Source organism: Nyctibius grandis, chromosome 10, assembly GCF_013368605.1.
Source record: "Nyctibius grandis isolate bNycGra1 chromosome 10, bNycGra1.pri, whole genome shotgun sequence".
Taxonomy (NCBI): domain Eukaryota; kingdom Metazoa; phylum Chordata; class Aves; order Nyctibiiformes; family Nyctibiidae; genus Nyctibius; species Nyctibius grandis.
This window is the reverse complement of record NC_090667.1, coordinates 2,391,312-2,407,577: the sequence shown is the minus strand read 5'-3', so window position 1 is coordinate 2,407,577 and position 16,266 is coordinate 2,391,312. Positions and strand designations below refer to the sequence as shown.

The 16,266-nt window shown below is 43.0% G+C and overlaps 1 protein-coding gene across 2 annotated transcripts in view; it reads left to right on the top strand.

Moving 5' to 3' along the window:
* FSTL4 (follistatin like 4) overlaps window positions 1-16,266 on the top strand; it is a 219,524-nt gene that overhangs the window by 122,521 nt on the left and 80,737 nt on the right. For both annotated transcript variants that reach the window (XM_068409411.1, XM_068409410.1), the window contains exon 5: window positions 558-678. In XM_068409411.1, coding sequence (XP_068265512.1) covers window positions 558-678 — 121 coding nt within the window. The remainder of the gene's footprint in view (window positions 1-557; window positions 679-16,266) is intronic.

Here is a 16,266-nt window from a genome sequence, read left to right as displayed (position 1 = left end):
GCAACATTTCAGCAGTTTTCTTCCCGTTCTACAATAAATTTAGAGATCTGAACATTTTCATTATGCTTAGGTCTGATTTTGGGTATTTGCTAACTTGGATATACAACTTCTAAAGCTCTCTTCTTTTTTCATGTAGAATGTGTGACATGTTTAGAACATGTAAGAAACAAACTGTCAGGGGCTGGAAAAACCCCATTAGTGTTGAATACACCATCCACTCTTGCCCATTCTAGTCCTAAAAGCAAGGAATACAATTTTGTCCTCACCTACAGAGGAGAGAGGAAAACAAACTTTCCTTCTTCCCTGTTGAATGTTTATTTTTGTGCTGCTGTTGAAGGAAGAGGCTCCTCACCCTCACCAGTCCATGGCCTGTGAAGTGCTGCAGGAATGTGAATATCAGTTGTATCTTGGTACAAAGCAAATAGGTAACGATAGATATGATATATCTCAATATATATCTCCCCAAAGGTCATTCAATGAAAAATCTGCTGGGTGAGCCAGGACGGCATCCTGTAGCTTTACATCTTATGTAAGATTACCTGTTCTCTATGCTACAGCTAATGAAGGAGGAGGATCTGGAAGATGATTTATTGGATTGTACACTGGAAGACCTTCTCCGGTTTGATGATTACAACAACGATGGCCGCTTAACCCTGCAGGAGCTCTACACAGCCTTCCGTGAGTCCCGATGCTTTTGTCTGTCTTGGGTGTTGAAAGAATGGGAAGAGCTGTGATGGCAATGTTATGTTCGCAGGCATGGTCAGCAAAGATAATCCCTTTTTGTATTTAATGCCATGAAAATACTATGGAAGGCTTGTTTCTAAGCGTTACTGTGCTCCAAAGGATAAGCATGAACTTGGAGGTTGGTAAAAGTATGTGGGGCTTATTGTTTTCTTGTGTATTTTGTTGTGCTGCTTGTTGATGGTGGTAGAGAGATGTTGGTGAACTGGCCAGGTCTGTAGACCCGAGTATGTGGTTTCTGAATAACCCTGAGGAAACAGGTTTGAAACCTGTCCAAGTGTCTTGTGGTAACATGAGTTAGTTTGCTGTGGGAAGGTGTTTTACTGAATATTCTGCCTGGGAATGATGTTCCCTGCATTTTGTTTTCGTGTTGGTAAGGTGGATTACGGTGTGCAATCTTGATACATATCTCAGCACCATTTGCAAGGATCCTTAGATCACTGAGCTACTTACACAATGTGAAAAAATAAGTACTTGTGTTATCCCATTTATCTTCATAACTTTATGTTCATGCTTGAAGTTAAGCATTCATTGAAGACCTTCCCTGGAAAAGGCCCACGCTGTCTCCTTTATCTGGATGACAAAGTTTTATGGATGCCTGTAACTTTGTAATACTAAGACAGAAAATGTGGGGGTTTATTCAATAATCAGGATAGTGAGCTATTGAGTCCTTGTATGCACCCTTCTCCACTGCCTGCTGGGTGGGAGAAACTTGCAGAACCTCAATTTTTGCCAAATATTCTCTTTTCTAAAGAGAATGGTTTCTGTTTTCTTGACTTCCAGCTTTTCGTTAAAAAAAAAAAACCAACTTTGGGTAATAATTTTCAAAGTGCTTTAAAATTAGCCCCAGTCATCACCTTGGACCATAATTTAAAAAAATAATTTTTAATATGGTGATTGCAAGATTTTCACATTCCAAAAATAGAGTACTAGAAAATATATGTCTGTTGTCTTTTCTTTATATTGTTACAGAGATTCAATAAATGAGTAATAAATGAAAGCCTTAGTTGTCATAAGAGCTAAAGCAGAGCACGCATCTAATTAATCAGCGTGGAGATAGTCTGGTGAATTGGCAAGCACATCACCCAGCTGAGTCATACTTTAAATATGCTCAGACGAGTGATTATTGGATATAACTTCTGGAACCGTATTTGACTGGAGGTCATTAGAATTAGGCATGTCACTTTTGGCATTCCTGTTGTCTTCCCTAACGGAAAGTAGCAGGTTGGCAGATGGGAAAGCCTAGCTGAAGGAAAAAAATCAGGGTAATCTTCTAGATCTAGATCATCATCAATGTGGACAGGTCAATTTGTAATACAAATATGTCAAGGAGAGGGAAAACATGCATTCCATCAAAATGGCATTATCTTGTCAACATTGTTTAGCTAATAAGTTATTAACCCTATGATAAAATCCCCTTAAACTCTAGCTCATGGCCAGTTAGAGTGCTCTCCTAACCAACACCCCCTTCTCCCAGCTTGCCTTTGCATTTCATTACACTTTCAAAAGCACAGAAAAGACCTTTTGCAAACATCTCTGCTACCCCACAGCAGCTCTTCCCAGGAGGTCACAGTGGGTTTAGAGAGCTTTTTGTCTGAGGTTGCATAAAAGACCGGGGGTATTTCACTAGGTCAGGTTAGAAATTATACCCCAAGGTAATGTCCCCATCTCGATGCCGTCGTGGCTTACTGAGGTCGCCTCGCATGCTCTGCGTGGCTCTTGAAGGCTGCTGGATCACACGCTTTCTAGTGGCTCTGCAGTGACATTTGGAGATCCTCAATGTCACATCTGGACCAAAAAAACCCACAAAGGCAGTTTGAAAGAAATATACTGAATTGTGCTTTTTTAGTCCAGTTGCTATTTCCCAAGCGTTTATGCATATATGTTACGTGTAGACAGAAAATTGCTGTTTCTCTGAGAGATGTGTTATCATCTATGGATATGTTGTTATGTAAAGAACACAAATATTGTTTAGAAGGAGCATATTTCATGCATGAGTGAATGCAGAAGAGACAGCAGGATCAATGTGCTCTTCTCTTAAACCTCCTCTTCTAATGCTCTTCATACTCTTTAAAAGGAGATTTGCTTTCTTCCCTGGTTCTGTTTTAGTTCAGATTTTCCTTTTTTACCCATCCTTAATATTTATCAAAAAAGCACAATTGAGAAATATGAAAATGGGATATATACACTTACAGCAGGAGGTCAGGGAAATGCTGGATAACAGCCAGGGAGGGTGGATGGTACCAGCCCACGGTGTGGACCCGTGTCCTGGGGCTTCCCCAGCACTGCAGCTGGCGACTGGGAAACCAGAGAGAAGGGTGAACGTGAATGAACTGGGTGAAAAAATGAATGGAGAGCCTGGGCTGGGTATGGTTGATGGATAAATCACTGCCACTGCAGAGCAACAGCAGTGAATGGCGTTGGACTGGCTCTAGATTTACCTCAGTGATCCTAAAATCTCCGGTAGCTGTCTTCCCTGCCAGGCAAGGCAACCACGTGGTGCAGAGGAGTGAGCCATCCATCCCTGACCCCTCCAGGCATCCTCCGGAGGCCCGTTAGAAGTGCGGAGGATAAAACGGATTTATTTTTGAGGTGTGCCTATTTCTGATTTGCTGGAAACTACTTTAGGGCAAGGCTTTGTAATTGTCCCAGAAGCGTGGAGGTTGATGCTTGCCAGGGAAAAACTGAGCTCTGCCTTGAGGAAGAGGGAACGAAACCTAAAAAGGGGCTGTTGGGTCAAGTGGGGGAGGGAGTTGTTGCATGAGGAAGGAAACTTTCAGAAGTGTAACTGATCTTGACGGACATCTCATTGTAAGGAAGGGGATAAATAAATTCTGTGTGAGGAAAATGAATACTCGTATTTGGAAAAATATGTCCATATACATGTGCTCCACGTACACCTGGCGAGGCAGTTGTTCCAGCAGAAACTGCATCTGTGAAGTCCATGTACAGATGAAGTGTTTACTCACATCTTTATGAAGCTGTTCTCCTCGATGGTGTGGCGCGTAGGGTTGGGTGTTTGTTACTGCTACCTTCCAGCTAGGTTGGTCAAGTCTGGTTAATTATATTGGGCAACTATATTGTGAGATAAAATGTTTTGCTGGAGGTGTTCTCTGAAGCAATGTTGTAGCAACAGTTATCAACAGGATCAAATCATAGTTCTAAAATATTGACAGCTTGTGCACCACGCTCTGCCTCTTCAGCTGTAATCTCCCTGCTGTGTGATTTTTCTTTCATGTTGCTGCAGGTATTGGTACGAACTTGGAAATAATTCATTAGCTTACCAACATTGATTTGCTTCTGTGAGCTATGTGATAGCTCAACTTCAAACACATCTCAGCAAGCAGGGGAGCACCGGCCTCTGCTTTCGGTTTGAGGCAGTGGTGGAGGTGATGTGAACTACTCGGGAAAGAAGTGACATTTCCTTCAGTTGGCCAAAGCAACTCATTCCTGCCTGCCTTGGGGAATGATGCGCAGCCACGTTACTGAGGATAAAGGCAACTTATTGGGCATTTTCTGGAATGATTAATTTAACAGTGCAATCTTATAGCAAAAACAAAACTAAAAGTTAAAAATCAAGTGAAAAAGCAGAAATTTAAAACTGATTAGCTTGATTTCTGCAGCAGGTACAGACTGGCTAAACAGGGATGACAGGAAAAACCAGAATCACAGAATCAACCAGGTTGGAAGAGCCCTCTGGGATCATCGAGTCCAACCATTGCCCTGACACCACCATGACAACTAGACCAGGGCACTAAGTGCCATGTCCAGGCTTTAAACCAACAAGCATCCAAGTCACTGCGGCAGCATTTAGTGACCAGCGTTTCCACAGCCGAGCCGTGATCCTGCGCTGGGTTTTTAGGCTTTATTAGGACCGAGCTGGCCGTGGTGTGTTGTCGGTAGACACAGCAGCTTAGCAAAGTGGAGGCAGAGAAGCCAGCGCTCAGGGGCTCTCTGTGCGTGGGCTGATGGCCGTGTGGCAGCGCAGGGCTGAGCTCGAGCTCGGAGGTGCCTTTGGTCAGCTCTTGGGATCTCCCTGCTCAATATGTTTTGACTTTTTAGATCATCTTCAGAAGCAAGTAACTCCTTGCCTCGCTCATAGATGGAGTGTAAGATGCCTGGCTTGAGCACTAGGAACGATCCTGGTGAAACTGGAAATGTGGTTTTTGGCTGGTAGGAAGCCTCAGCTGGGGAAATCTGAGTGAGTTCATCCTTACTCCATTTTAGTGAGCGGATAATTTTTGAATGTGGGAAATTCTACCTAAGAGGTAGTGGTGAAGAGAAGAGTCGGCCTCTTCTCCCAGGCAACTAGCGATAAGAGGACACAGCCTCAAGCTTCACCAGGGGAGGTTCGTGTTGGACATTAGGAAGCATTTCTTCTCAGCAAGGGTCATTAGCCATTGGAAGGGGCTGGCCAGGGAGGTGGTGGAGTCACCATCTCTGGAGGGGTTTAAGAAAAGCCTGGACATGGCACTTAGTGCCCTGGTCTAGTTGCCATGGTGGTGTGAGGGCAATGGTTGGACTCAATGATCCCAGAGGGCTCTTCCAACCTGACCGATTCTGTGATTTTCTTGCTTTGTTTTTCTTTTTTTTTCCCCTCCTTTGCTATCAAAGAAACACATTCTGCAGAAAATGTGATTTCTTTTTCTCTCTCTTTTAAAGCTCTTCTCATTGTGAAAATCTTCAGTTCTGAGCTTCAAGTCTAAAATATATCGCTGGGCTCCAGCAAAGTGCCCTGCATTGTTTGCAGTTCCACAAAACAGCTGTCAGAGTCAGTTTTGTTGTGTATTCTCAATTGTTTTGCTGCATTTTGAACAAAGTAAAAGGTATTTTCTCAGAGGAAAAAAAAAACAGAATTAATTTATACCAAGAAATACAAATTTAATCCAAGCAAAAATGCTTCAAAAGCTAAAATATGGTTCCAGATGAAAAAACCTAAGAGTCTCCTGAAATAAGATTTTGGCAGAATTAATGGCAAATGTAGATATGGTTAAAATGATTGTGATTTCATGCTTTTTGGTCAAGAATTGCTGGCAGATTTTTTCTAGAAAAGGCAGGGAGAGTATCTGACACTGGGTTTGCTGTTTCTTTCTGGCGTATTATTTGCACACTGGAACCAGCACACTTGAGTGTGAGTTGCCAAACTATAGTATTTTTTTTAAATATCTCTCATTTCAAAAGACACCATCTGCAAAATGTCAATGGGCTTAATATGTAATGACTGAATAAGAGAAAATGAACTAATTACAAGTTGTTATTGGAAATCTATTGTCTACGAATTGCAAAGAAAACTCACTGGAATACAATGTACCGGTGATTTTAAAATGCTTTTCAGGGTGCGTTGATTTGTTAATCTTGGTTTAAAATGCAAGAATTTGCAGTGTGGGGTGGTGCTTCAGAGGTGACGTGGTACAAACCGTATCAAATGTCTACCACACACTCTTGCAGGAGTAGAATATTTAAATATTTATAAGTACTTATGAGTGACTCACTGGCACATAAAACCAGGCAAATACCATTTCTCAAAAAATTATTTGATCCGTACCAGCAATGTTCACTGAAGCAATTTCACATACACAAATAAGAGTATTTTTGGTTGCTTGCAGACACAATTACGTCAGCGAACAGCAAATACAAATATTGATGAGAGAGTAAAATGGCTGAGAGTCCTAGACACACGTGTGCACCTTCAGATCACGGTAGGGCTCTGAAAAGTACAATTTGCATTTTCAGTGAGCTGGGAATGAAGAATTGCAGGCTTTCCTATGGCTTCCTTCTGGTCTTGCAAAACCAGAGGCCACTTCTGAAAATTGGACCCAAACTTTCTGCGTTGCATTTCCTTTTGTTTTTCAAAGTCTGTCTCTGGGCAGGCTTTCCTAGATCTTGTTTTATTATGTATGGACTGCAACACCTTAGCTGCTCTTTTCTTCTTGTTTCTTGTTTTCTCTACCTGGTTTTCCTAGTAGGTAATTGCTAGAGCTATATTTTTCTTTTGAAATCTGCCTTCATCTAAGGAAAGCTGGTGCGGATATTCTCTCTTCGCCCTTTCAGGCATCTCATGGATGCTTTGAATTGCTTCTCCACCTACGTGTCCTTCGTCTTTTCTTTGACCAGTTGAGCAGATTCATAGCTTTTAAGACCAAAAATGTTCCTTAATATATTGGAAAAAGTTTATCTAACATCTGTCTCAGATGTCTGTACTGCAGCTACACTCCTGATTCATGTTGTATTTGTCTGGAGTAGCTTGTTGGGTGCCTTTTGGGTTCAGTAGCATTGGTGCAGAGGGTCAAATCTTCCATACTACCCTTCCCCACCATCCAGGCAGGGATCACTCTGGTCTTTGGCGGCTGTTGTGTGTTTTGTCACTTACTGACCCTTTTCCCTGCTAAACATGGAGGCAGGATTAATTAACTCAACTGGTTTTCGTTTAATAGCTCTGTCCTGCATTCCTCATTCCTGGACATGTGGTCAATGTGTTATATATAACTATATGTGGTAATATTAAAATACTTTATTGTGCACAGATGCAGGTTACTAGGCAACCCAAAAAGCTCAGCACATCGGTCCTGCCTTCCACTCCATCACTCTCTGGTGTCCGTAGCATCAGCTGGGATTTCTGTGTTTGTTCCAGATCTCGATGGAGATGTTGAACAGATTTGGGCTTTGGATGACTCTTCATGTGGCGCCACTAGAAACAGCCCCCTTTGAGTGGTCTCCTCTTAAAAATGCTTGTAGAAATCTGTCCATTAGCCAGCTCTTACTTCATTTAGCACATACTTTATTGATATTGTATAGCACTACAGAGCTGCAGTGCTAATTTTTTAATCAAAATGCCAGAGCAGCCATCAGAAAATTACCAAGTACGGTACATACCGCAGTGCAATGATACGATTTATGTAGAGCCACAGCTGAGATGTTTTTATTTCATGTTCTTCACAGGAGAAAATCTCCTTGACAAATCCAGGATGTCCAGATAGGAACTGAAAAAAATAGCAGTAGGAAATTGAATAAGCTGAACTCAAAGGTTGGTTTTGCTTTAATACTTCCAAAAAGAATAAAAAAAAAGGTACTAGCCTATAGAGAAAAGTAAAAACTTCAGAGATGCTTCAGTGGCATCAGGATTTGAGGTGAAACTCAGCTGTTGCCAGTGTCTGTCTTTAGCACCATCATAAAAAGCTCATGCTCAAGTTTCTTGATGTTCAAAACTTCAGAAAGAACATCAAGAGCCATCAGTAGAAATAAATAACTCGGAGCTCAGGCCTGCCGTGCCTCCAAAGCACCTCTTCTGCCATCACATTTTCCCTCTGCAGTATATAAAATACATCTGCAGAATTTTTGTTTCTCTTTCTGCAAACCAGTAAGTACAGATTTCTTGAATGCCCTTGGTGAAATTGGGAGCTGGAGGAAAAGCATTTGCTAGTGCTTGTATGGTGAAACTGGAGAACAACGTGCTGTGCCGCCTGCTGCTCAGTGTCTTCCCAAAAATCTGGTGGTTTATGTGCCCAGGAGAGGTTTTCTCTAGAGGATAACTACTCATTTGTGGGTGCAAGTCCTCGTGTATAGTCACAGTTTCCTGCGGTTTACAGCAATGAAGTTAAAAGTGAACCATCCGGCAGCGTCTGATTGGCAAGATGGGAATCTCATTTCTTTATTATTCTTAGGAACGCTAATGTGTTTTTCTTTAATGTGCAAGTCATGTGGTGGACGACTGTGGTTGCCTGTTGAGGACACCTTGGCTGGGGTGGGAGGCATGGACCTTCCCGTCCTGCACGGCTTCCTGCAGCAAGACAACCCTGAGTCACGAACAGCCCAAAGCTCCTTTTTCTGCCCTAAAAACCCCAACAAGAGCAGGGCAGCCCTGACAGCTGTGGCTGATACACCAGCATCACTAGATAGGGTTTAATTCCTGTAGGACCTGGAGGCAAAGTTGTTTCAGAAGTAGTGATAACATCTGGTTGCATTTGGTCATTGCTGATATCAGAGGCTGTTGCCTTCAATCTTTTCTCTTCAGGGGACTGTGGTTTATCGTAACAACGAAACGAGCTCTGTGCCAGCTTCTCCTGCAGTAAACAGCATAAAAGTCTGCACCGTCCATCTTTAATTCGTGTAACACTGTGGTAGCCACTGAAATCATCTCCAGCCCCTGAGACAAGCCCATATGGTAATTTATGGGCTTAAGAAGGTAAAAAATAGACACGTGTTCTGGCTGTTCTAGAGCACGCATCTCCACTTATTTTAACACTGATTATTATTGGGTTTTTTTCACCATTAGTATATATTCAGTGCGATATAAACCACAAAAAAATACACGTGTCCCTCCTAGGTAGACTGGTTTGGAGTCTGCTGTAAGGTGTAATGCATCTTCTGGCAGGGCTAGAGTCATTTTGCTTTTAATGCAATTTACTAACCAATTATCTGCTAAAATGTGAGATGTATATGAGTCTAAATTTGTTACAAAATTGCTATTATCCTCCTTATTTTGTTTTAAGATGTATTTTTTATGAACCCATTCACTCCAAGGCAGGCCAAGATACATTCATGGAAAGACTCCAATATGTTAATTGGTATTTATTGAATACTTCAGTGTAATGTGATGAACAGGCACCATGGGCTGTAATTAATACATTGATATCCAACGATTATAGCTGAGTGGAAGATGAAAGCAGTGTATAATGGACATAGCATGCATTCATCTTGTGGTGTTACATGGACACCCAGCAAGTCTAATAGCTTTCACAGAGAATGGAAATGTGCTTTGTGTGCTGGACAAGAGTTTTGTGGCAATAGCAAAGCACACTGACACGGCAGAAATACAAACCTGGGGGGGCTGCTGACGCCCTGACTCCTCTGGAGAGCAGCGCATCCCCAGCGCTGTCGGGCTCCATCGAAGGAGAGGGATGCTCAGGACATGAAAGAGCTGCTGCCATGCGGGTGAGTGCTGCTGGTGTCTCCTCCTGCTCTCCCCTTCCCCATTTCCCTTACCCTGCTGACTTGAATTCACTGAAAGCAAGTGCATTGATGGGGAGGATTTGGCTCAGAAAATAGTTTTCTCCTTTCTTAAATAGAGTGAGAGTAACCCACGTACTCCTTTGATGCGTTGACACAGGTGGCCTCTTGAACGTAGTGCATTAAACAAATGATATGAACTGCAAACAATACGGTTTGTATTCTAGCAGAATATTTATTTATTCAGCAAATAAATAAACCGATGGCAAAAAGCAGCTTTTCCGATTTCACTTTTCAAGCTCTGCAATGAGGCACTAATACAATTATGTCAAAAGTGTGTTGAGCAGGTAGAAGTAATGAACTGTTGGATTCCTTTGCTGTAAGAGCTCTTTAACAGAGGACTTTGGGGAATAACAGATTTTCCCTGCAATAGGCATCATGTGTCCGAGAGCTTTAAAAATAAAAAAAAAGAGTGGCAGGTTAGCTTCATTCTTCTGGCTCCTGGGAGAAGACCAGCAGCTCTGAGTGATCATTGATCAGCTTTCCTTGTGTTAAACATTAGGTGAGGGCACACTTGGCAGATGTAATTTCCTTTAAGGAGAAAGCAAGAGGGAAGGGAAAAGGAAAACTGGGGGACTTGGTACCGCATTGTACTGAGCCATCGCCTTAATCTTCCCATGCAGTAACTCTCTAAGTCACAGATCTTCCGTCAGGCTTTGCAAGAGTTCTTCTGCCCATGAAAAAAAAGTGCTTCAATAAGTGTTAATTGATCCATAATTTCCTATAACAAAAGAAACTTTGAAGAAACCAACAGGGCCGGTGGCAAAGCAATTTCATTACCTGTCTCTTGTCGGTGCACCGGATAATTTACTCTGAGGGTTAGATACAAGTTGCTCAGAGAAGAGGCTGAAATATCTGATGAAGCAGTTGTACGACTTGGGGGGCTGTTTGGTTTCCTATCGTTATTATTGCTGTTGTCATTGTTATTAGTTTCTGTGGACGATGCCCCATAGGAGCTGGGTTGAGAGGCCCAGCTAATTTCAAATTCCAAGTTCAAAAGTTGTCAGATAAAAACCATTTTAAGTGGCTTGAAATAGCAGATTTGTTTCAGTGTGGTGGAGGTGACTGGTGCTGGGCTCTGCAAGTAGCCGAATAAACGTTACAGATGTTGTTAACAGCTGTATTGAGATAGTAGAAGTGGTATCAAGCCTTACTGTGTCTCTTAAATTATCTTGTGAAGAATTACCTAATGATCAGTCAGACTAAGCCAGATGATTTTGCTGTGCTGAAGTGTTATTTAATTAGTCAGTCTGGGTCGTTTTGCCGTCGGGAGCCCGGGTGAGCCCCAGGTTACGCGGGGACTGCGGTGCTGCACCCAGCTGATGTGCCCAGCGCTCAGCCTCCAGCAAACCCAGCAGTGGCTGACTTTGAAGTGTGTTATTTCTTGTAAATCTATTATCTGCTTTATCAAGTTTGTATATGAAATGCAAATTCTGCATACTCTGGTCTTTGCCTGTTCCGGGTTTAAGCTGGTACCTCTGGCTATCTAATTCCCCTTGCAAACCCCTGTAACTTTAATCATTTTAAAAAATTTCATTCACTTTAAATGGAATTGCTCATGTGTCACAACACACCTATCTAGAAATATTTGCAGTCTCAGGTGCTGAGAAACCTCCTTTTGATCCATTTCTTCTGCCCACTCCATAAAATTACCAAGCCATTTCTCATCGGGGCAGCCTGCCTTATAAATAAATAAACAAGCCAGTGACAGCCCTGGAGGGAAAACAGCATGAGGAGGAACAGAAACTGCTAATTTTTTTTTTTAATCCCCTCCTGCCTTCAGCAAGCTAATAAAGTACAGTAGCAGGAGCCCACGTGCCGTTCCATTGCACACCACAGCTCTGCTGCAGCCTCCCCAGTTTGCGGGGAGGGTGCGGAATGGTGGCTGCGACCTGCCTCAACACCCCGACGCTTCACTTGGATGGCTTTCTCTTCTCAATTAGCTCAGGTTTTTTCATACATGTCTCTTTCTAATCTGGTAGAAATAAAGGGGAAGGTTTTCAAATGAAGGCACAAGAGGAACATGAGCAATTCCCATTTTGGCAAATTAAGGGATTTCTAAGCCTCGCCCTTGCATAACTCTTGAAAAAAAATACTCTTGGTGTCTAAGAGATGTTTCAAACATTTTTTTGATGCTTAGAAATTATTCTGTGGCAATAGCAGGTGGGTCTCTGCTGTTAGGGGCTATAGCATCTCTTTTCAATTTGCAGACACTGAAAATCTGGAAAATTCAAGCGTAATGTATGTCTCATCTCACAGATCTCTTTCTAACCAGCATAAGAAAGAAACCATTTCTCCACCATTTAAACCCTTAACCATATCTGTTGCAGGACTTGCTGTGTCCTCCTCCTCTGGTCATGGGCAGTCTCCAGTGTCCCTGTCCTCTCCAGCAGAAAGAAATGCATTGGTACTATGCATGAAAAAGGTTCTGAATTTACTCATTCCTGTGCTATGAACTTCTTGGACATGTCCACATCAGCATTAATTCCTTATGTTATAGCAGATGGAGCTGTGGAAATAATGATGTGACTCTGAGTTAGGTGTTGCAAGCTCTGCTGGCTAAAAAGGGATGCTGATGGGAGGTGTCCATGATCCGTTGGGTGGACAACATCTTCTGGCCATGATAACGCTTCTAGAGTTTCTTTTCTCTCCATTTGGTGGACAGTAAATCAAGAACTACACTCAGAATTCACATGATGTAATTTTCTTGCGACTGCTTATCACGTTAGTAGTGTGTCCTGTGCTGGCTGGAGACTGGTGGTAGCCACATGGAAATGCCCCTGCCAAGTAACGGGGTCTGTCTTCTCAGAGTATTAATTAGCGTGAGCTGTCACTGTGGCAGTGGTGCTTCCTGGCAGAGTGTGTGCCCTCTACAAGGCGAAGGAGAGAATCATCCATATATTAGAAAAAGTATTCACGATTTTGTATGCTTGAACAATGCTACAATGTCAACATCACAATCTCATCAGATCACAGGGTTTTAGTTAAATCAAAATGACAGGAAATTTCCTTGGATTTTACCCATCACCTGAAGAAATTGGTTAGAGTCTGAGTTTGCAGAGCAAACACATCAAAATGAGTTTGAAGAACTGCTGGAAATAGCAAGACCTACAAGGGTAACTTTCTTGCAATTTCTTTCTGTTATTAAGATTTAATTTCTAAAATTGCCTGCAGATTATGACTGGGAATCTTTTATTACACTACCCAAGAGATTTGTTGCTCTTCATCTTTTTGTAAACGCTTTTTCAAATTTATTTTTTTACTATATGCAGCAAAGGGGACGATGACCTCTCTGTCATAGCTACTTCCACAAGGTTTGCATTTCAAGTGATGCTGGCCTAAAATGAGTGAGTAATCAAGGTCTCTGTCAGTGGGATTCAGGCTTCCCCCCGTGCCTGTCTCCATGCCGCTGGCCGAGGGGAAGGGTTTGGGTGCCGTGTTGGTCTTACTGAAGCTGTCAGTTTTCAGAGAAGTGGTTGTTGTGTGGGTTTTTTAAGAGTGTTCAGCGTTTGCTGTTTCCACCCTCCAGAGGTGCGCTTTTCTATGTACTTTATGTCTTTTAAGACCCTTTTCCTGTGCTGGCACCAAAGGGATGACTGTGAGGATCTCTCTCATTGGAGTTGCAGCACGGCAGGGCTCTGCCTGGGGTCCTCAGTGCCGGCCGTGGCCCTTGCAAACACAGATCCCATTGCGGTGACGTTGCTGCTCGCTGCTGCAAAGGGTTTTCATGCTGAACATTGCATTTTTCCCCCCCTCCTTGGAAAAAGCCCAACTGCTTTCTAGTTCAAATGAAAACTTTTGAAGGAAGCTTTACCTTTGCTTGATTGTCAACGTGTCTCAGAGTGACTTTTCCCCAGAATATGACCTTGCCATCACCACCCGATGAGCTCCTTGTGTGAGCCGGGGATCCAGGGGAATCGCTGCCACCAGCTACTATTTATCTTCCTCTGAAGTGCAACAAGCGCAGTCTGAGACAGCCACCCTTGTGTACCCCACACAGGGACTGGAGTAACTTTAAAGCCGAGGTGACTGTAATGTGGAGAAGCGATTTACAAAGCAGGTAAAGGATCATGCTCTGGGTTGTTAAAAGCGATGCGTTTGCTGTAGGTGGTTTCTCTCAAAGCTCCCCTTTTGCCAGACTGAGAAGGAAACCATGGGACAGAGGTGCCAGATTTTCCTATGATTTAAATGCTATCATTTCATTGCAATATATAAACATAACCTAATTGTGGTCATAAAAGTTAGAGGACCCTGGACTATGAAAGAAAGTTTTTCCAAGAGAAGATATTGTTTCATTTTTACAGAAAAGAATAAGCCATTCACCATGTACTGGGTACACAGCAGCTCTGGTGCTGTGTGGGGGACAGATGAAGTTTACTACCATCTTCCTGAGTGTGCAGGAAGATAAGGAGTGTTTGCTCCTGGGTGGTGGACACGAAGGGTTAGGGCACGTCTCTCCAGTTAGGAAAGTTGAGGGGGACGTGGGGCTGCTGCCTCCAGACATCACCTGCAGGAATGGGCAGGGAGAGCCATGCAGGATGGGGACGGTGAGAGGATGGCAGTGTGGAGGAAGGCAGGGAGGCAGATCCTGCTTTCCACAGCTGACCAGGCTGTGCTGGACCAGAGCTATACCCCACCGGTGAGACCTGGGGGTGAGACCTGCTCTGGGCACTTCTGGCAGCCGGCTGCAGCCACTAAGGAATTAGCTGGTTCCCCCGGCCGTTGCAGGGTGGTATTTGTGACTCTCTGGGAACAGCTATGTTGGCCTCTGCTGCAGCTAAATCTACTCTCACGGTGGCAGGAGAAGATGAAGAAAGGATTCTTGAAAAAAAGCCTCCAAGGCTGAATTGAGTAGCTCTGCTCTGCGGAATATGGGACTGTCCAGCCTGGCTGTCTCCCAGAAAAATAACATCTCTTGTAGGAAGCAGTAAGAAAGGGAATGCAGTGCTGTCTGTGCTCCAAGGCTGTGTCCTTAAATCAGTGAACCTGAATTTATAGAAGTGAACCACCTGTCAGTTCCCTTGTAGGGGATTTTTTAAAAAGCAGGAATGTTCCTTTACATCACTAGCCTTGTCAGGGCAGTACAAACAATGGGTCTTTTCCCATCGTATTACCTGGCTAGAAACAGCAAGTAAGAACATACAAAAAGATTTTTTTCTGAGCAAGCTGTCCTGCAGGAGGGCAGGGAGGAGCCCTTGTCTCACACTTGCTGGGCTGTCTGGAAAGGTTCAGTCTGGGATCTGATGGCAATACTTCAATATTGATTGTTTTCATGCATTTGACAGGTATCTATTTTCTTCATCTCCCCTTCCCACCTCCCCCAAAACTGTTGGACCTATCTGCTAGTTTCAGTCATGTTTGATGAGAGGCAAAAGTTTTAAATATGCCAAATCTTATTAAAAAACAACTCAAAAGGAAGCAAAAACTATCTTTTTGTCCCAACTGAGGGAAGCACTGGAGAATAAGCTCACTGCCTGGGAACACACCGAGGAGAAGGTTGTGCTAAACCTCCCGCAGGCAGAGAGCATCCTTGGGAGCTCACATCATCTTAGATAACAAAGTCAACCCACCTTGGGCTGGTGCTGGATAAAACAAAGCTTCCTCGGTTCCAGTGCTGATGGAGATGCTCCTTTGTAAGCGTAAGCAGAGGCTCGGATGTTTGTTGTTGAGTAAGTTACCTTCTTACTGTATTAATTAGTAATAACAGTGACAGCAGAGTGACTTTGCTGTGAACCATGTTTTACTTTCCCTGGTAGGACGTGCTAATCACGGGATATCTACTGCTCATCTGTTCTTATTTCATGAAAGATTTTCAAAAAGAACAGTTCAAACAATTCACCCAACCCAGTTTAAACACGTCTCACCACAACTCTGTTTCAAACCATTCATCTCTGCTTTGCTCATCGCAGAGCATTCACGTTCAAAGAGGTTACATCAGCGTATGGCAAGGTAGGAAGCAGCTTCATTGATCTGCCTTTAAGGTGTCTGTTCACTTACAGAAGCCAACAGCCTAAACAGCTTCCTTGCTGGCTGAAAACAGGTAAAATTCCATTTCATTTGTTTGCTCTCCTTACGTGTAGACATTGTAATATAAAATAATTAATCCTGATGCAGCTCACGCGGCAGTTTGCAGCTCTTGTTGGTATTGCTGTGTTGCTCCAAGCAGAAGTAACTTGCATGGTTGCTGAACAAATTGACTGCTTAGAATTGTTTAGAGTACTCATTTTTCATTTAGACTATTGTTTTCTTAGAGGGATAAAAAGCTTTCAGTAGGCTGCTTTTTATTGCGTCTGTGGGCGAGCAGAAATATGTTGAGAGGACATGGAGTTTATCTTTACTTTATTTGCATAAAAATACAATTCAAACTATTTTCTTTCTCCAGTGCTGTTTTCCATATTTTTCCCTGCTCAAAGATGACAGTAGAAAAATCAAAACAAACAGTTATGTTAAATTGGTGCGTGTCGTAACATGGCAAGATCTTTCACACCGTAGGATGCTGGGGACAAGAACTGTGTCCTG